This window comes from Hyperoodon ampullatus, assembly GCF_949752795.1.
Source record: "Hyperoodon ampullatus genome assembly, chromosome: 11".
In the NCBI taxonomy this organism is placed as follows: Eukaryota; Metazoa; Chordata; class Mammalia; order Artiodactyla; family Ziphiidae; genus Hyperoodon; species Hyperoodon ampullatus.
Window position 1 is genome coordinate 101,021,035 of NC_136924.1, and position 20,511 is coordinate 101,041,545.

At 57.1% G+C, this 20,511-nt stretch overlaps 2 protein-coding genes across 4 annotated transcripts in view; one reads left to right on the plus strand and one right to left on the minus strand.

Moving 5' to 3' along the window:
- Positions 1–6,497, plus strand: part of ADIPOR2 (adiponectin receptor 2) — a 52,334-nt gene extending 45,837 nt beyond the window's left edge. For 2 of the 3 annotated variants that reach the window (XM_079715460.1, XM_079715459.1), the window contains exons 7-8: positions 956–1,149; positions 3,792–4,402. In XM_079715460.1, coding sequence (XP_079571586.1) covers positions 956–1,149; positions 3,792–3,920 — 323 coding nt within the window. In that variant the 3' untranslated portion in view covers positions 3,921–4,402. Of the gene's footprint in view, positions 1–955; positions 1,150–3,791; positions 4,403–5,647 lie in introns of those variants that run through there. The other variant, XM_079715461.1, reaches the window with a different exon arrangement.
- A 4,900-nt stretch (positions 6,498–11,397) lies between these two features.
- CACNA2D4 (calcium voltage-gated channel auxiliary subunit alpha2delta 4) overlaps positions 11,398–20,511 on the minus strand; it is a gene marked incomplete at both ends in the record, with an annotated part of 88,855 nt that continues 79,741 nt past the window's right edge. The window contains 11 exons of the mRNA XM_079715001.1: positions 11,398–11,502; positions 12,203–12,297; positions 12,566–12,699; positions 14,037–14,154; positions 14,941–14,961; positions 15,297–15,352; positions 15,617–15,669; positions 16,080–16,155; positions 16,527–16,597; positions 20,045–20,107; positions 20,298–20,342. Coding sequence (XP_079571127.1) covers positions 11,398–11,502; positions 12,203–12,297; positions 12,566–12,699; positions 14,037–14,154; positions 14,941–14,961; positions 15,297–15,352; positions 15,617–15,669; positions 16,080–16,155; positions 16,527–16,597; positions 20,045–20,107; positions 20,298–20,342 — 837 coding nt within the window. The remainder of the gene's footprint in view (positions 11,503–12,202; positions 12,298–12,565; positions 12,700–14,036; positions 14,155–14,940; positions 14,962–15,296; positions 15,353–15,616; positions 15,670–16,079; positions 16,156–16,526; positions 16,598–20,044; positions 20,108–20,297; positions 20,343–20,511) is intronic.

Below are 20,511 nucleotides of genomic sequence, written 5' to 3' on the forward strand. Positions count from 1 at the left end.
CCAAAGCAAGTAATAAACACCTTGTTTTTGAGAAAGCTTATTACCAGATGGTGGTTTGTTTGACAAAGGTCATTCTTACCTGTGTGTCAGAACGTGGGAGCAGCTCCTGGCTGCTGGGGGACATCCCTGTGGTGCTTTGTTGACCCACACCCTTCACAGTGGTTTTAGATCTGCGTTACCTTTAAACTTTTTTTGATCGTGACATTTTCTGTTACAACCCTAAACGTGTCTTATTTTATATACATATATATATATATATATATATATATAAATTATAAAACTTGGACAAAATGGCACTTAACCCTCCACTTGACACAGTCTGATTTTTTTGATATTTTTAATTTTAGTCTAGTTCATTAAAAAAAAAAAGCTCATCCAGACTCAGTTTGTCTCATAACCTAGGTCATATCCAGACGTTTGAAAAACACTGCTGTAGAGGGTTTTGAGGGCAGTCAGCTGTCGTGGAGCCTTGCTGGTAGACTGTGCCTGACTGGTGCTCTGGGGCTCTCCCTTCCTCATCCCCACCTCCGTCCTTTCCACCCTGCTCTTACCCCAGGAATGTCTGGTGCCTCAAAGGGAAGATGAAATATGTAAAACTGCTCTGTACTCTAATCTGTGTCTTTAAAGCAGCAGCATTTAGGGGTGCTTTGAGCAAACCCCTAGAGCTGTCTGTTTCTAAAACACTCAGCAAGGTAATTCGAAACCCCTTGAAGACTGCTGACTTGTTAAGCTAAGCCTTTCTCAGCAGGAGGCTCTTTGCATTTGTAAATAGATCTCCTTTTTAGAACTTAGATGTGCTGTCTTGCATGTCAGAATCACAGAGTTTGAAGAACCTTCTTTTTCCTTTTGACCAAAAAGCTGATGTTGCATCCTGCTGTGAAATATTCAGTTTACAGAATCACTGGTACTGTGCCAAAGTTCTTCCTCATTTTCACTGTGTTCTTACGATTCCCAGGAGTGTTCTTGGGCCTTGGCCTGAGTGGCGTCATTCCCACCTTGCATTATGTCATCTCGGAGGGCTTCCTGAAGGCTGCCACCATAGGGCAGATTGGCTGGTTGATGCTGATGGCCAGCCTGTATATCACGGGAGCAGCCCTGTACGCTGCCCGCATCCCCGAGCGCTTCTTTCCCGGCAAGTGTGACATCTGGGTGAGTATGGTCAGGGGTGGTCAGTGTCTATCCTTCCATCTGTTAGTGGGTTATTGGCACACGGGGAAGTGGAATAATTGAGGAAGTTTCAGACTCAGAATCCAGATATGTGTATCCTAGCCCTCAGTCTCCTTCATGATTTGTGTCTCTCTGGACAGTAAGTACAGTACTGAGTAGTGTTTATTGGTAACTGACATGTGGTGGTGCCTGGCGCAGAGCTGAGGGAGCACTTTACAGGGACGGCCTCGTTAGATACACTGGCCCCATAAAGTGTCACAGCTGTTATCAGTGCCTTCACTTGACAGCTTGGGAAATGCGGCTTCGGGAGATTAGGTAACTCCTTATCCAGCACCCCTGCCTATTAGGTGGCGGGAGTGGAATTTCCATCTGTGCTCCTGTGCCCTACCCTGTGTGGCAGGTCTTCTAGTCCTTCTTCGTCTGCTTTCCTCGTGTATGAGATGAGGGTGACAGACCAGGTTTTTACCGGGGTCCTTTTTGATACCAAAATTCAGTGATTTGTAATGAGGGCCTGATCCACGTGTTTGGCTGGAAGGGGAGGTAGGATAACTGGATGTGGTCGATGGTAAGAAAGGAGGAGAGAGCGGCAGGAAATACACGGGACCAACGGACAGACACTCTGTAGCTGAGGGTGGCCTGCGGCGTGTCAGCAGTGCGGGCTGTGGGACGCGGAGGCTGACTGTCCAGGACCCTGCTCCTCGTCCAGCCACGGACGGTCACACACTGAGCTGCTCCGCTGTCTCTTCCAAGATCAGCTGTTCATGTACAAGAAAATGCTGATTTAGGGCATCTTTGGAACTTCAGATAATCAAATTTATCTTTCTGAGATTGCCTCATCATGGTTTTGACACTGATATGGAGAAATTTTCACACCCCTCCCCGCCTTTTTGGAAAACGAATCCCCTTTGGTTTCCTAGGAAGTATCTCTTGGGAAGTGACTTATGGATCCCTCTAGTTTACACTTCTAAAATCAGTGTCCTTCCCTTGATAATGAGTTTTGCCATTTTTCACGTTGAGACTATGATGAGAGAATAGTGTAAGTTTTGAAGTGGTACCTGGTGCACTGAGCAGTAATCCCCTTTGATGTGAACTAGCACTCAACAGAGCAGGTTCAGTCAGAGCCATCGCAGGCTTGTAGACCAGCTTCTGACTTGAGAAGGAAGTAAAAGGCCCTGCTTTCCCACTCCTTTTTCAAATAAATAAATAAATTTATTTATTTTATTTATTTATTTTTGGCTGCGTTGGGTCTTTGTTGCTGCACGCAGGCTTTCTCTAGTTGCGGCGAGCGGGGGCTACTCTTCGTTGCGGTGCACAGGCTTCTCATTGCAGTGGCTTCTCCTGTCGCGGAGCACGGGCTCTAGGCACGCAGGCTTCAGTAGTTGTGGCGCATGGGCTTAGTTGCTCCGCGGCATGTGGGATCTTCCCGGACCAGGGCTCGAACCCGTGTCCCCTGCATTGGCGGGTAGATTCTTAACCACTGTGCCACCAGGGAAGTCCCTTTCTTGTCTTTTTTAAAAAATAGATTTATTTATTTTATTTATTTATTTTTGGCTGCCGTGTGCGGGCTCTGTCTAGTTGCAGCAAGTGGGGAGGCTGCTCTGCATTGTGGTGCGTGGGCTTCTCATTGCGGTGACTTACCTTGTTGCAGAGCACAGGCTCTAGGCGCGCGGGCTTCAGTAGTTGTGGCGCGTGGGCTTAGTTGCTCCGCAGCATGTGGGATCTTCCAGGACCAGGGCTCGAACCCGTGTCCCCTGCATTGGCGGGTAGATTCTTAACCACTGCGCCACCAGGGAAGTCCCTTTCCTAGTCTTTTTTTTTTTAATAAATTTATTTATTTTATTTATTTATTTTTGGCTGCGTTGGGTCTTCGTTGCCATGTGCGGGCTTTGTCTAGTTGCAGCTAGTGGGGAGGCTGCTCTGCATTGTGCTGCGCGGGCTTCTCATTGTGGTGACTTACCTTGTTGCGGAGCACAGGCTCCAGGCGCGCGGGCTTCAGTAGTTGTGGTGCGTGGGCTTAGTTGCTCCGCAGCATGTGGGATCTTCCCGGACTAGGACTCAAACCCGTGTCCCCTGCACTGGCAGGTAGATTCTTAACCACTGCGCCAGCAGGGAAGTCCCCCTTTACTAGTCTTTTGATGTCGTATCTTCATGTAATTCTGCGTCTTAGAGCTGAAGGAAACTCTAGCCACCAGGTATTTTGACTCTCTACCCCACCCTGGAAGTCCCTTTGTTTCCCAGGAGAGCAGCATTTAAATGATGTTCTAGTCCATGACAGCAGTGAGGGAAGCACCCGTGTCTGACCATCGCCTGCCGCTCGGCATCACGGGGTCCTCAGGGCTTTGTGGCCTGTTGGCAGCACCTGCCCCGAGTCCGCCAGGTCCCCAGTGTCAGGCATGCATGTGTTCATGTCTCGAGCTTAGGGCCGCAGCTTGATTTCTGTGGGGACAGCTGGCCTTCAACTCAGCAGAATGTGATATGCCTTCTGGATGCTCCGAGGTCTGTGGACGCCTGGAATCTGAGCTGTGGCGTCCACTCCCACCCCCTGCTCAGCGTAAATGATCTTCAGGACCTTCTGCCAACGGTTAACGATGTGTCTCTCTCCCCCACACCCCGTCCCGCTCCAGTTTCACTCCCATCAGCTCTTCCACATCTTCGTGGTGGCTGGCGCTTTCGTTCACTTCCACGGTGTCTCGAACCTCCAGGAGTTCCGCTTCATGATCGGCGGAGGCTGCAGTGAAGAAGATGCACTGTGATACCTGCCGGTGGCCAGGGACTGTGACCCTTAACCAGGGCCTGCGGTGCCTGCAGGCCTCCCTCACTGGCCGGTGATGCCAGTACTGGAGGAGCCCCACACCCTGGCGGCCTCGTGGGCTTTGTGACGCCCCGGGGCTCCAGGTGGTCCACGACTGGGAAAACAAAAATAAATCCCACCTCAGAGGTGGAGAAGAGGAGAGACGACCCACACCCTGCCTTGTTCTTGGGTCTGAGTGAGGGCTCTGCGGGAGCCGGGCAAACTGGCTTCTGAGCCGTGTCCTGCTGCTTTGTAGCTGTCGGGACAGTTTAGCTGGAGGCTCATTCTTCTCCCTGCTCTCTCCTGAAAACAGTAACGCAAACCAGTTTCGGTGAACATTTATATCCTATAAGGGGTGGGGTGTGCTTTTGGGAGAACAAAGAAATTAATGTAAATAAGATTTCTAACTTACTGTTTAAATAAAAATTTATATAAATGTTTAAAGCATAGGGGTAGGGGAGGGAGGGACGATTTTTGTATAGAATGAAACATGCAAGTACCACACACTGTTTCAATTTTGCACAAGCGACTGCAGGATGATCAGGTGACAGCCCCAGAATGTATAATGCCTTGTGCACCAGGGTGCCTTCTGAAGGCTGGCATACCTTGGGCCCTGGTGGGGCAGCGCCTACGGCCCAGCCCGGCAGTCGCATGGCCGCTCTCGTGCCTGAGAGCCCTCGGGCGCCCCGAGGTGGACGGGAGCAGCGTGCGTTTTCTCAGTGGAAACTGCGCGTGAAAGGCTAATGGGATGTGTTAGATCAAGGCTCTAGTGACTGTGTCGTTAGAGCCACCTACTTGGGAAAATCACTTAGGCTGGCAGGGGGGTGGAGGGGGGCACTGTTGGCACAGGGCCCATCGCAGTGCTTCCTGGCGTCCTCTTCAACTTGGTGGCGACGTGGCTGGCTGCCAGGGGTGGGGCGGGGGTGAGAGTGTTCCGTGCCTTTGCTGTGGAGCTCTGGACCACCCCGTACGTTTTCCTCCATTAAAATCACCGCCCTAACTACCCTTCCTCCCCCCGGGAATAAAAATCGACCTTTCCTGGCATCATAGTTCCTGGCAAGGAGCCAGCCACAGAGGGATTCCAGGTGCCCCCGACACATCTACGTGGGTGAGAGCGTTTACCTGTGGTGCTGTCCTGGTGACCCTGGGTGGCAAGTGCATCACCTCTCCACGAACAGGCAAGCCAGCGGCATGCCCCTAAAGCAGAGCCCACTGCCCCGCCAGTGCCTGAGTGGGCAGCACCCCAGGACCCCACTTTTCAGGGCTAGTGTGGTGGCAAGTCTTACAAGGAAATGCTGTGTTATTGCCGTGGGGTCTGGCCAGATCCTGGAAGCTGTTAAGTCTTTGAAGAGCTGCTCGAAGTGAAAAAGGTTGCTCATGTCCCAGAGGTGCCTTGTTAGGGTGTCAGAGGGCGGTAGGGGAGGGTCTGATTCACGGAATCCTGACCTGGGCTCATGGGAGGACCATCAGAATAACCCTTGAGTCCAGTTACTTACTCTCAGCCAAGATTTCAGGTGATTAAATTACATCCTCGGGGTGGCGGAGACTAGAAGTGAACATCGAGGCCCTGAGCATGGGGGCCGGCAGCCTCCAGGGGGTGTTTGGGAATATGGGAAGGGTCTCCTATGTATTCAGTATGGGGTTTTTCTTTGGTTATACTTCTCCTTTCTCGCCCCTTCCAATCTCTAGCAAAAGCTGGGAGCCAGGAAGAAAGAATCCATTGAAGAACTTGTGAAGAACTTAAGAGCGTTTTGATTCTGAGTGAGGTCACTGCCCTGGGTGCTGGGTGGGCTCAGCGAAAGACTCAGTGGGTGAGCTGGTGCTGTGCCGGCAGCAGGATGAGCGGTGTCACTCCCATGGGGAAGCCCAGCCCAGCAGGACAGGCCCACCTGGGAGGAAGCACACTTTGCTTCATGAAGCAGCAGCACATATCAGAAGCCACACTTGCTCTTCGGTCATGCACCTCGGGGTACAGGGCGTGTGTCTGCACAGCCCTGTGACAGCACCAACAGAAGCGGCAGTCCAGGGCCCGGTCGCCCCACACTCCAAAGGAGGAGTGGAATCTGGCTCAACATAGCACAAACCCTTAGGAAAATGAAGCTAACACCACTGAAGACGTCCTCCAGTAGCAGCCCCCGCTCTGGGGAGCGTGGTGGCGTGTACACCCGTCCACGGGTGTGTCTGCAGCTCCTACCCCGCCATTCGCGCACGTCTCAGCTCGCTGAGAACTCTCACAGGTTGGCGCCTGGATGCCTTACTCTCAGCAGGCAGAGGCTTGCTTGCTCTGTGCAGATTTTAATTTTCTTTTTGGTCCTAGCCTGGTTAGGACCGCTAACAGCTCCATCCTTTCACCATTAAATAGTGGCCTTTTCAGTATTTTCCCCCTTACCGTTCATAAGTTGCTGAAGCCACAAAGCACATTTTTGGGGCTCGTAGAGGGTTGGGATTCCAGAAAGGCATTTATGTGATGGTTCCATTCACCATGGGGTTTCCCTACTTGCTGTATTGCTCACCTTCTAATAAAAAGAACCAAATGGAATATGAACTTTGTTGTTTTTTTTTTTTACTGCCTCAGCTTTCCTTTGCATAGCTTTTGGTGCTCCTTACTTGAAGCCTTAACTTAGTCACTGAAGCTTGAATTTTTGGAAATGTCCCAGTCTGAGTGCTGAAGACCATTCTGAAAAAGCTCTACGTGGACTAACTTTTCAACAAGTTAAGATCTTGTGGAATTATTAATAGAATTCTTTGGCCACTAGGGGCATTTTCTATACTGAATAGAGTATCTGAGGACATTTAGGGTGTGTGTGTACTCAGTTCGGCTACCAGTTGTTTGAAAGTTATATTGTGTACTGTCACTTCCACATATAATGTTGAGAGTTTGCGAAAGATGAAAATTCTCGCAATTTTAGATAGCCTTGTAATTTGTGTATTTTGCGTTTCCATTTAATTTTCTTAATGTGTTATAAGGCAGGCAGGATAGTAATGAGTTAATAAAGATGGTGCAGTTTAAAAAACAAAGTGCTTACGCCCAACTCAGATTTTCCCAGCCTTCATGCTTTCATCATAACTGGGGGTACCAGGTGTAGAATGGAGGGGAGAGCTAGCTCTAAGGGGCAGTTCTTAATTTATTGTTAAAGTTACAAAAATACTACCTAAGGAGTGCCTCATGCAGGGGGATCTGTTAAAGGCCTCAATGTCTCATCTAACTGTAAGCAGCACCCGCCGAACACGTCTGTGTTATTTCACTCTTGTTTTATAGGTGAGGCGGCTACAAGGGGTAGGTCTGACGCCCATGCCAGCATTCTTCACACGAAGAACACCCAGGTTAAAGGGTCTCATGGATATTGACCCGAAGGTTGGGCGTTTGTTAGCCCTTCCATGTAATTTGAGAAAAGAGAGGAAATCCCAACCCTTTTGCCTTAGGTAAATTTAGTTTTTTTGGAATTTCCAGTATTTGGATGAATTCTCATTTTAAGTGTAGAAATAACTTGAGGGTTTTTGCGTAGGTCACCCGGCAATGGGAACTGGTGGCGTCCTGTTCTTGGTGACAGTCCTCGAGGCCTACAGACACCCCCTGGTTTTCCCTAGTCCTTTGCTGAGCTGGAAGGCTTTCTCAGCGATGTCCGTGGCGTTGGAAAGGAAGTGGATAGGGATGTGTTTGAATCTGGGCTGACGGTTGCTAGGGCTCTGCGGCCTGGAGACGGCTCCAGGTGCCATTGCTTCCGAATCACCCCAGGAATAATCCCTGGTCTCCAGAGGGGTCTGCTCAGCACGGAGCACTGACCCCAGTCCCTGTGTCCTGCCGGAGGGATTTTCCCACCTTCAGCTGCCTGCCTTGGGGCAAACAAGTCCAGTCCAGCTCTGCCTTCCGCAGTGATGGCAGATGTCCAGCCACGCGGGAGGGAAGGCCTCTCACTGCTGCCCTGGCCTGGGGACAGCGCCCGGGCCTGCTGGGACCCGGCCCCGCTTTCTCACCTGTGAGCCCAGCTGCCCGAGGTCACCATCCCTCAGATGAGCCACAGGGATTGGCTAGCGTCTTTGCCAACCTCTTGCTCTCATTCCTCCTCCTCCTTTGACTTCGAGAGGTGTCTGCTCCCTTGCCCTCCCAAACCAAACCTCCATGTGGCGTTGTGAAGTGGTGGTTGGAGCCTTTTACCTGATAGCAGCACTTCCATTAAAATGCACACGTTACTAGGCCGGCTTAGGAGTTCGTATATCCCTGCCCTGAGGAGGGTGCTGGCAGCACCTTGCGGTCTCAGGTCTCCCAAGAGGTGACGGTGTTTATAGGAAAACGGATTCCAGGACTCTGTCCCCAGAATCTTGTCATCGATTAAATGGCTTTGGTTTTAACTTTGTTCCTCTGAAATCAAGGTGATGGCTCTTTAGCTTGAGCCAGGCTGCCCCCTGCTGTCCTTTGGGGGTGGTTAGAACCATAGTGTATCAAACGGTTTTTGCTTCCGTTGGTTCTGAAAGGGAGTTCAGGCCTTACAGTCCACTCCTGGCCATGTGGAGACGGGGGCGAAGCAGACGAGGCCAGGAGTTGCCCCAGCACTTCCTAAGTTTGGTTTTCATTTCTTTAATTTTTACAGTAAAATAAATTATTTTTTTATTTATTTGTGGCTGGATTGGGTCTTCACTGCTGCACACGGGCTTTCTCTAATTGTGACGAGTGGGGGCTACTCTTCTTTGTGGTGTGCGGGCTTCTCATTGCAGTGGCTTCTCGTTTCAGAGCACAGGCTCTAGGCGCGTGGGCTTTGGTAGTTGGGGCTCGCGGGCTCTAGAGCTCAGGCTCAGTAGTTGTGGCGCATGGGCTTATTTGCTCCGTGGCATGTGGGATCTTCTCAGACCAGGGCTCGAACCCATGTCCTCTGCATTGGCAGGGGGATTCTTAACCATGTGCCACCAGAGAAGTCCCTCATTTTAAAAATTTTTGGCGGCATTGGGTCTTCGTTGTGGCACGCAGGCTTTCTCTGGTTGTGGCGAGCCGGGGCTACTCTTCGTTGGGGTGCGCGGCTTCTCATTGTGGTGGCTTCTTTTATTGTGGAGCACGGGCTGTAGCCGTGCAGGCTTCAGTAGTTGTGGCACACGGGCTCAGTATTTGCAGCGCGAGGGCTCTAGGGCATGCCTAAGCTTGGATTTTAAATTATGTGGCCAGGACTTCCCTGGTGTTCCAATGGGTAAGACTGTGTTCCCAATGTAGGGGGCCTTGGTTCGGTCCCTGGTCGGGGAACTAGATCCTGCATGCATGCTGCAGCTAAGAGTTCGCATACCGCAGCTAAGAAGTCTGCATGCCACCACTAAAGATCCCGTGTGCTGCAACTAAGACCCGGCGCAGCCTAAATAAATAAATAAATATTTAAAAAAATTATGTGGCCAAGATAGTTGATAAATTTGCCTGAAAAGGCTCTCCCTGGTTGGGTGGGGAACGGGACGCTGTCCTGGAGAGAGGCTGGCGGTCGGGGTCTGGGCTCGTACTCTTGCTGCAGAAGGGCGCAGGGTAGCCAAGGGCCCCAGCAGGGAGGGGCTGCTGCCACGAGGTCTCTGTGACACCAAGTGGGGAGCTGGGCTGCAGCAGCCAAGGGGGCGGGAGACGGGCCCCCCGCTGCCTCCTCGCCCACCTGCGCCAGGCGGGCACCTGTGACCTCGCCTGTTGTTCTTGACATCCAAATGGTCATCTCTCCAGGCCCTCCGCCACGAAACAAGATGCTCTGATAGATGAGAGTAGGTGACATGTAACTAGCGCCGACTGCAGGCCACGCAGTTTCAGGCTCAGTATATGAACCTCACGTTCACGCCTCACAATGCTTTACCGATAACTTGGAGCCAGGTTTCAACTCTGAGCCTGGGTTTCCTGGTCTAGGAGCGAACAGGACCTACGGCAGAGGGTGGTCGTACGGATTGGATGAGTTGGTGCCTGTTACTTCCACGGTGCGTTCAGCTCTCCAAGCACTGTTCCACCCCGCAAGCTGGCTGCTGAGCGAGCTCGCCTTGGCCCTCATCTTCTCTGAGGCTCGAGTTCAGCTGTCACTGGGCCACTGGTGCCCACCTGACAGGTAGATATGGGGAACGTGACAGCAGTGAGAGTAACGTGTCCTCACGTGGAAGGTGCTTCACGAACGTCATCATGTGTTTGAAGGGGTTGGTGAGGCTGTTTGCTGGTGGGAAGCTTGCACGTGCGAGTGTGGGGGGCTGGGAGGGGGTCCCCAGAGGCCCGGTGCGCATGGTCCTTGCTCGTCATGGGGCTGGGCTGGACCTCCTCCTGGGAGGCTGGTTAAACTCAGAGATCGGAGGCCACCCCAGAGTTTCTGCACTGTTCCGCCTTTAATGTTGCTCCCACAGTGGGGACTGTGGTCCCTGGGGAGCCGGGTCTACGGGGGAGGAAGCCCCGGCACCGAGACCCTGAGGGAGGGGTACCCAGATGCATCTCCCTTCCCACTGGAGTCCGCTTTGCAAATTGCAGTGTTCCCCAGAGTTCCAACCCCAGGGACAGAGTCAGGTAGTCTCTCTTGTAGATCAGTGGCCAGAAAAAGACCAGCCTGGGACCTGGACCTCCTGGGGGCCTGGAGCTCTCAGGAGCCCCCTGACCACGCCACCGCGAAGACCCCTCTTGTTCCTGGGACCCCTCTGCCTGGCTGCAGCTGTTCCTGCCACCTCCCCTGAACTCGCATCCTCTTCCGAGGCAGCAGCTGTATAGCTCATCCTACTGGCCTTTTCTTAGAAAGATGCAAACACTAAGTTAGGGCTTTGCAAAGATCTTTTTAGAAAAAAAATTTTAATAGCAACAGTTTGTGGACATCATGCGTGGCCATGTTCATGTAAAGGACCCTGCCTTTTCTCTGTCTCTGTCTCTGTCTCCTGTCTCTGTGTCTCGTCTCTCTCGCGCGCACACACACGCGCCATTTTTTTGAGCTGCAACTGGGAGGCCGAGCTGATCCCCCAGCAGGCATCTCACCCTAGGGAAGCTGTGTTTCCCGTGGGGCACGTTCCTGCCCTCCTCCCCTTTCTGCTGGTGGCCTCATTCCTCTCCTCTTTCTCAGTACATCTAAGTCCTTGGATTCTACTGAAGACCAACCAGATTCATTAGGAAGAGCTGCCCCTTTCTTTGGCTGGGTCTGGACTTCTGGGGAATAGACGGAACAAAACTCTTTTGTCTTGGTCCAAATTGAGTTCACGCTGGACTCCAAAGAGAAGGTAGGAGGGCAGGGAGGCTGCCCATTGAGACACGGGGTGGACGGTACCAGGCACCCGGAAGGTCTCTGGGAGTGATTTCTGGTTCCGTCCAGCAATCTCAGGAGGGTGGACCATCAGCCCAAGAGTGAGCTGAGCATGGACATGGGTGAGAACTCAAGTGTAGAGCGCTGGACCCCACTTCAGCTGCTGACTCTTGACAATGTCTCTGGAAGGGTCACCTTGTCAAAACCGGCCGGCCGGAGCAGGTGTCACCGCAGCAGCTGGGGCAGCAGTACCCAGGCACCCAGAGGCAGCAGCAACAGGGGGAGCGAGGCTGAGGTGTCCGAGGTGCCGCCACAGTCCTGGGCATTCTCCTGTGAACCCAGAGCATTCACCATGGGGTGACCGCCCCAGACAGAGGTGGCCGGGAGTCTGGAGAGGGATCGCTGGGCCCAACTAATAGGGGCCAAGGGGCTGGGGAGGGAGGGAGGTTCCAGCAAGCGGAGTGAACACTGCCCCCTTTCTTAGACCCCTGCCTTCTAGGGGAAGGCAGAGGCTGCTCACTCAGCCCCAGAGCTGGACTCGAGCCTTCTCGCTGGCCCCAGCCTTGGAGGGGCTGTGGGCTCATCCTCTTAGAAGGACTTCAGAGAAGCCCTGGACTCTGGGAGCATCTTGGGTGTGGAGGCAGCCATGTCCAGCAAGGATGGCCCCATGTACACGTGGTGGGTGCCCAGGGCCGGTCACCAGCGGTACTATGTGCCTAACGGTTTCCTCCTACTTGCTTGGACCACGTGGAGCTGAGTGCAGTGAGGGCCCTGTGGGGAGGCTGTGTCACACTGCACTGAGGGCCCTGACCCTGGGAGATGCGGCTCTCCTTGTAAAGCACCCCTGGGTCCCTCCCGCTGACTTAGTATCTGAATGACATGGGGCCCAGCATGAATGCACATGTATGGGTGATTCCAGTCATCCACGGAGGTGCCCTCACAGCTGCATCCACGTGTCCAGACGCTCTCACATCTGAAGGGCACAAGCTCAGGGCTGAGGGTTTGGGGATGGAGCCCCCCCAGCCCCTACCTCTGGATGGAAGGCGTGGCAGGCATCCGGTCGGCGGCGGAGCTTCCGGGAGCGCATCTTGTCACACTTGACTGTGGCGTTATGTGCAGAATTCCCTGTTAAGGTGAACACACCTGCCGACGGAGCTGATTCCTGGAGACTCTGGGGACCGAGCTCTGGAAGAACTGACCTCTGGTGGGACCAGCTGCCTTGGAAGCAGCTTCCGGGGTCAGGAGCAGCACCGGGTCCCCAGGGAGGGAGGAGAACAGGTAGTGATGCTGTTGGGGGCAGTGTTGGTGGCAGAAGGGAGGCTGGCCCCCGTCTCTCAGAATCTGAGCCCCTCGGTGTCAGGTCCTACCCGCCACCCCTCCCTCGTCCGTACACGCGGGAGGGTCGGGAGGATATGTTTGACTTCCGTAGCCTCCTGCAGGACTGGCGGGAAGATGCTGCAGTCACAGGCGGGGTCCGTCACCAGGAGGAGAAGGTTGCTGGAGGGAATCTCTTGCATCACGAATGTCCTGCAGCAGAGAGGTTGGCTTGTGGAGGTTCCCGCGGCAGCTGGACCCTGGGCTTGTAGGGGAGGCTGTTTTGGAGGCGGGTGTGAGGACTCGGGGCCAGGTCAGCCCGGGGGGGCGGCCCGGGAACCGTCCCAGCAACTGATGGGCTGCCTGGCTTATCTTCCCCACGAGCCTTTGCAGCTGCTCCGCGCCTTTCCTAGCAGATCGGAAGTGAGGAAGCCCAGACATCGGCGGGGGAGGGGACAGGAGCTGCTGTTGACACACATGGGGACAGCAAGTCAGGACTGTCCCAAGCAAACAGGGCTGCGTGGCTGCCCCTGCTCCGGGCGGGGATGCAGTGCCCGCGCTCGGCCGTGAGGTGGTCCCACAGTCCCACACGCCGCCTGGAGGGGAGGGAGAGCAGGTGCAAGCCAGTCGTGGTCCCTCGCTCGGCCAGTGCGTTGGCAACAGCCACTGCCCGGCGTCTGCTATGGGGTGGACCTCCTACATGCACGTGCGCACACACACACACGTGTATACACACACAGGCACACGTATATATTTAACCTTCACCGCGCCGTATGAGGTTGGTATTATCCCTGTTTTGCAGGTGGGAAAACTGAAGCCAGAAGAGAGTTAAGTAATGCGCCCGAGGTCACACAGCTCCTCTTAAATCAAGTCCGTCTACTCTGAGGACTTCGCTTTACCCACACTGTTCGTGTATCCGCACTGCCAGCCTCTGAGATAAGTGTACAAATAACAGTATTCCCGAGAAACCGGCTGCGGTGAGAGTAGGATCCCTCCCTCCAGCACACGCCCGCACGAGACGGGCCTGACTCTGCTGCCAAAGTCTGAGGCACCACACTAGAAGGTAGTTTGCTTGAGGCCTGGGTCTCAGGGACATCCCGGGAAGCCCCGGGGGAGTGGCACGCTGGCCGGTGGACAGCCTAGGGGAGACCATAGCCTCGGGGTCAGGACACAACCTCCTGGGGGTGGGGCGGCCTGGGGTCCAGGTGAGAGTCAGCGGGACAGAACTTTCAGCCAGGCCTCCCTTCCTCCCTGGGTCAGGGCCTGGCAGAGCTGGGGGACCAGCCACCTCCCCTCGGGAGTGGGACCCAGGGACGGAAGTGCCAGGTGCCCCAGCCACTCCCAGGAGCACCCTGGGGCCTCTCAGTCCTCTGTGCGGACGGACGTCTAAGGGAGAGCTGACGCCCCTTCCTCGAGCCTGCCCTGGCCTCAGGCCGCCTCTCCCGTCCCCAGCCAGCCCCGCACTTGGCACCCTGGGTGCGCGGCCTGTGGTCCCTTGGCTGAGCCTCGCCCACGGGGATCTCTCCCCCGTCCTGCTCAGCCCCGCTCACTTCTGGCAGCCCCCACACTCCACGACGCCGTTGGCTCCCCGGATGGCCGTCTGGTGCACGAACACAGGGTAGGTGGTGTCGCAGGGCTGCAGCACGTCCTGCTTCTTGTGCTTGTGGGCTGCGGGGACACGGAAAGGGCGTGGACTCGGGCGCCTCGGCCACAGCTGTGGGGATGGGCTTTGACGCCCCGGGCAGTGCGGTCTCCGCGCCAGGAGTGAGACGCCCGTCCACTGGCAGGTGGCTCCCGGTCAGGACTTGGGGCCGGGGGAGGGGAGTGGCCGCGTGTGGGTGACGCACTCGGGGACCCTGGGGATACCCGTCTCTCTCCTCACCATCGGCAGTGATGTCCAGGGGCTGAGAGGAGGGCAAGGACTCGGGGGGGCCTGGGAGACGGCAGCCCTTCGTCCTCTCCCCGCTCCCTCCCTGTGGGGGGCCCAGCGGGCGCCCCGCACGGGCAGCTCCTGGACAAGCCCTGGGTCCGCCCCCCGCCCGCTGCCCCCGTGGCTACTTGGAGAGCCAGGCGGGGGCCCCGCGCCCAGCCTCCCGGGTTCCTCAGTGGGGCCTGTGTGGTCACTCGAGTCGGCTCAGAAAGGACTTAGCTAACACAGGGCAAAGGCCTGGCAGCCTCCCCGGAGGGCCCACGTCCACCCCTCGGGGAGCAGACCCCGCTCGCCCGCGAGGGGCCACGGCCTCGGGACCACGCAGATTTCCTCCTGGCGCTGTAAGCGCTCTCAGCCCAGGAGAGGGCTAGGGGGCTCCGCTTCCCTGGGGCAGGGCTGCACCCACCCCCCGAAGCAGCAGGGCTGCGAGCTGGGAGGGGCCTCCGGAGTCCGGGGTCCAGATCAGGGGAGCTTCCTGGGGCAGCTCCCAGCCCCGCACCCAGCGCCTCGGCTGCCCTACTTACAGTGATGGAAGACGGCCTTGGCTGCCCAGGACCCGTGCACGGCATGGGGTGGTGATGATGTCACACAGGTGGTGACGTCACACGGTGTGGGCGTGATGTCACACGGGGTGGATGACATCACGTGGGATGGATGATGTCACACGAGATGGGTGATGTTGCATGGCGTGAATGGCGTCACATGGGATGGATGATGTCACGTGGATCAGTGGTGCCCCGGGATGGTGTGACGTCACGCAGGGGTGAGGGAAGGTGATGAGAGAAGCCGACAGGATGGATGTGAGCCGTGGACTCTCCGGAGCCCCCTGCCCCTCCCCCTGAGGTGACGGTTTCCAGCTGGAGGCTGGAAGGACACTCACCCTCGGCCCCGCTGTCCCCACGCCAGGAGCCCCCGGCGCGCCACTCCAGCAGGAGCCTGTCAGGCACAAGTGAATCTCGGAGACCTGCTGGCCCTCCCCGGTGGCCCCCAAGCTGTCTGCCCCTCACCCCCAGGACACCCTTGTCCCTGCTGGCGGCTCCTGGTGGCGGCGGCATGTAGGAGGGGCGTCCCATACAGGCCTGGCCGGTTCCCCTGGGGACCTCACCCTCCTCCTTTGGGGTCGTGGGGACCTCGGCAGCTCCCCTCAAAGGCCTCCTTCATAAACCACCCCTGCACGAAGCCCCCCAGCCCCTCACTCACAGCAAGAGCTCGTTCAGCAGCCACCTGGTAGCAGTCAGGAGGGCAGAGATAGGCTGGGAGGAGAGGGAACACACTGAGCCCCAGGCCCCGCGCCCTGCGCCGTCACAGACCATCCCCGGGTTCTGCTCCGCCCCTTCCCCGCAGTGGAAGCAGCGGGGAGCTGCGTTTTCCGGGAAATTCCTACTGTGGGGCAGACGATGCCCGTCATCACACTGGGTGGCATCTCTGGGGTCCCTGATGATGTGTGGACGGCACTGGGGTGAAGGTGGGAACCAGGCAAGAAAGGGGCTGCAGCCTGTTCCTCTGACAGAGCAATCGCCGAGGCCCCCCAGGTAAGACCCTGGTGTGGGGGAGCGGGCTGCGTGCAGGGGGCACTGGGAGAGGATTGAGAGTGGCCCTGGGGCTCTGGAGAGAAAGGGACAGGCTGGCATCTGGCGGGGGCAGGGTCTGGGGTGACACTCACGCTGACCAAGGGCTGGGAGGCGCTGTGGTGGTGGGTCGGAGGTTTGCACATGGCCTGGTAGTCGTACATGGTCACTCTGAAACCAGAAGCAGGGCGTGGCAGTCCGGACCCCATCCCCTGCCCCGCCCCCGCCCTGGGGGAGTTTGCAGCCAGGTTTTTGGTCACCCGGATCCGGGAGGGTGCGTGATTGGCAGGTCAGAAAATGACATTTCTGTTCTTGGGCTGCTTCAAAGACAACGAGCAGCAAATCTGGTTTTCCTGCTAAGGGTCACATGACCTCCCCCCACCCCCCCCATCAAGTTCCAGGCTTCAGAAAGGCTGCTTTTGGAGCCCTGTGGGGCTCACTGTGGATTCTGAGGTCGGGCTCTGAAATCTGTCTGGTCCATTTAGCATCCGATCCCCCCTCCTCAGTGTGTACTGGGGGGTCGTGGCGCCTGCCCTACTTACCGGCTGAACACCCCCATGCTGAGCAGCTGGGTCATGAGGGCACCGTCCACCTCCCCCAGGAATCGTCCCATCTGTGAGGGCGGGGGGGAGGGACACCAGGATGAGGACATTGCTCTGAGCGCCAGACTTTACCTGTGTTTGGGTTTCCCCTCCAGACGCCCTTGAATCGTGGTCCGTCAGACTCCACTGCACCGGCCCCCTCCTGGGACGGCTCCAGCCACACCTCTCAGTGCTTTTAAATTCTAAGTTGGTGTGGAATCAAACTAGGCGTTGCAATCAGATTTGTGTTTTAAAAGGTGCAGAATTCTTTGAACACTTCTGGGTGAATCGCGTGCAGGAAGGTGAAACTTGATTTGTCGTGTGTGTTTTATGCACGTGCATGTGCGTGCATGTGTGTGTGTCTGTGTTACCAGACAGGGAGATCCTGGCGGGCGGATCCCCAGAGGCCATGGTGATTGTTTGCGCATCTGCTGAAGGGCAGAGTGAGTGATCTGAGCCTCCTGATCCGGGTGGAACCGAGGCTCCTGGTGGGGCTGGCTCCCTCCCCACGGGCCTGTCCCTCCAGTCTGTCGTGACTCCAGGCTCATTCACCCATATCCCCACTGTCCAGACGCCTGATTCTGGACGGGGAGTTTCCTGAGAGTAAGACAAGCTCCTGGACACTGGAGAAAGGTGTCCCCCGTTCAACGTGACCTCCAGGACAGGCTGCCCTGGCAGAGAGCACCCACCTCTTCTTCAGGGGGGCAGCCCCCGCTGGCACCATGGAAGAAACAGGCCTCCCTCCCTGGGCCCCGGGATGGACCTGGCAGGACAGGGAGTGTCACCTGGGCCTTCTGGCACGTGAGCCCAGGCGGTAAGGTGCATCCAGACCACCAGCAGCCGGCGCTGAGGCCCGGGCAGTGGTCCTCGGACCTCATTACACTCGGGGGGGTGGGGGGAGCTTGCAGTGCAGGTGGTCGCTCACTCCCAGTTTCTGATTCACTCGGTCTGGGGTGGGGCCTGAGAACTTGCATTTCTATCAAGTCCCCAGAGGCTACTGGTCCCCTTACCGCACTCTGAGGCCCAGGGAGGAAACGGGGGAGGGGCAAATGAGGGGGGAGGGGCCAGGTCACGGGCCCTTGAGGCTCTTGGGTATGTCTGGGGAGGGGGTAGGGGTCTGTGGTGGGAGAGTCTGGACAGGTCACAGTCGCCGGCCTCCTGGGCCTCACGGCTCTGTACCCTTCCCCTGCATGTAGGCTGGACCCAGCGACCTGCTTCTGGTGAACGAACATGGTCCAAGGGGCGCTGTCCCTTCTGAGAGCTGCTCCCAGGGGACCGTGGCCTCACGCCGCTGGCACTCGCTGGCTCTCCTCAGCCTTGCGCTTTGGTGGGGCAAGCTGCCCCCCAGGAGGCCCCCGGGGCAGCGGGATCCAGCGCGGAGGCTGGCTCTTCGCAGGTCAGGTCCCGCTGATGCCTCATGGAGACCCCGAGCCTGGGCCGCCCGCCGAGCACACTGGTCTCCTCACCACAGAGGCTGGGAGATCGTGGATCTTGGGGTGTGAGCCCTCCAGCTGGGGGTGATTCGTTACAGAGCAACAGGTAAGTGCTGCAGGGCTGTGGAGTGAAGGAGTTTTAAAAAAGCAGAAATGGCTGGATGGCTGGACAGTCAGCGCCCGGCTTCCAGCTCCGCGCTCCACGGACCTGCAGGCCAAGCCTCACTCTAGACTCCAGTGTCCACCGAGCACAGGCGTCGTGACTCCTGACACAGGGCTGCCCGCACACACTGTGGTACCCCCTCGAGCCCTCTCAGAGCCTCACAGCCCAGGTCTGGGGTCAGAGGCGTCCAGAGGGAGGAGACCGCCGCCCCCAGAGCCCTGGCACCAGCCCTGGAGACTGACGCAGGCCAGGCGTTCTGGGTCCTAGTGACCTGGGTGGGGCAGGGGCTGGGCAGGAGGATGACCCCTGGCAGACCGGGTGCCACACCCGCCAGCCCGGCGAGGACGCCAGCCCCGCCCTACAAATGCTCGGTCTGTCAAAGCCACTGCCCCGCAGCCAGCTCTCCCTCCCAGGAGGGCTCTTCGAGAACCTCCCCTCGTACCTCTAGGTTCAAAGTTTGGCTCTTCTGCAGCCGTGGGCTTTTGGGTTAAGAACCTAAACTAGCCGGGTCTAAAATGAGCCTAATAAAGTCACGAGAGATGATGGAGGGACGTCCCACCCCTGATGGGGCCTGGTTGCGGGGGGGAAGGGCGCTGTGTGGAGGCCCCTGGAAGGTCCCAACCCTGTGATGAAAACTAGATTTCATTTACGTCCTCTGTTTTACAAAGGATGTGAGGCGCCTTTTAAAACTACACGCGGGGTGATAAGATAATGCAATGGCTGAGAAAATAAGGGTAAATACGCTGACTAGACACGTACTTAGAGAAATATAAGTCTGAGTAACTTTGCTGTCATAGGTCAGCTCGCTTCCTGCGGCTCCGCAGCACCCGGGCACCCAGACCTGAGAAATCACACAGCCCAGGCCCTTATTCCAAGAGGGGGAGATGGGCCCAGGCCACCCAACCACACGTCTGCTTAGTGGCAAAGCTCCCGCTTGACCACACGCTGTGTCCCTTAGGCTGGAGGCCCCTTGATGCTTCTGGCTCATTTCAAGGCACCACTTTAGGTGAATGTGCTCAGCGTTGGTTCAGGTGTAATTTCTGGCTAAATAAACGACTTGGGACTCAGCAAATACAAGGCTGTGTCTGCACCTCCTCCTCGGCCGTTCTGGGCACGTGGGGTCCTGGGTGCGCAGCCGTGCCGTGTGACGGGGAGCGTCACCGTTCACTCCCCTTCGCAGCAAAGCCAGGTGGGAAGGTGAGGACAGAATTTCCCACGAGGGAGGTCCAGACGGGAAGTGCGCACGAAGCGGGAAGGCCTGGCCCCGGCCCCGAGGACGCAGCAGGGTGGGCGCTGTGGCCTGTGTGTCCCCAGATTCACTGCTGAAACACACCCCCCAGGGCAGAGCCCTCACAGTGGGGTTGGTGCCCTTAGAAAAGGGACCCCAGAGGCCTCCCTGTCCCTCGCGCCAGGAGGGGGCACAGTGAGAACCCTGCAACCTGGACGGGGCCTACCCCGGCCCCTGGCACCCTGGTCTCGCACCCCCCGCCCCCGGAACCGTGGTCTGTGAGCCGCCCAGCCTGTGGGTTTTGTTACAGCCGCCTGAACGGACTGATGGGAGAGGCAGAGGGGGGTGGGGGTGGGCAGCGGGAGGGGGTGTAGGACTCGGGGGGAGGCCCCCCGGGCACGGCTGCAGACGGAAACGCCGGGGCCTCGTCACGGGGACAACTCCCTACCCAAACTCGTGGGAGAAGACCCGGGACGTAAGGGTTCCTCTGGGCGTCTGAGTTGAGAAGTCTGGAATTTGGGGTCTTGCGGTGCTGGCTGCAGTTCTAGGAAGAGCCTCCGCTTTCATCAGACCTTTTACTCTAGTTGGCCCTGGGCCGGGATTGCTTCTGGGCTTTCTCTGACCATCGAGGCCGTGGGCCTCCCGAGTGCCTTACCTCCTGGGGCCTCTCCGAGATCAGGATGAATCCGTTGTTGTCGATGACGAAGCAGTCCAGGTCCTGGGAAGAAACCCAGAGGGAGGTCAAGGCCAGGCCCTGCTGCTGACCCCTGGTCCCTGCCTGCCCGACCGCGTAGGGAGGCCCTCTGTGTGGAGCCCGGGCTGCAGGGAAGGAGGGGCTGGCCCATCGGGAGGACACGGGTTGGGGGCTGCTTCCCTCTCCCACCGTATTCCCCCTGTGGGGAGCTCACACTGTCCTGGCAGCTCTCCGGGCACGGACCCTCCGCAGCGCCACACTGGAGGGAAGAGGGGGACCGTGAGCTGTGCACCCGTGTGTGTGTGGTGTGTGCGTGTGTGTGATGCATCCGTGTGGGGATGGAGTCCACAGCACACCTGTGACGTGTGTGCAGGGGTGTGCCCCATACCCGTTTGGTGAATGTGGTGTGTACTCGGGGGGGTATGTGC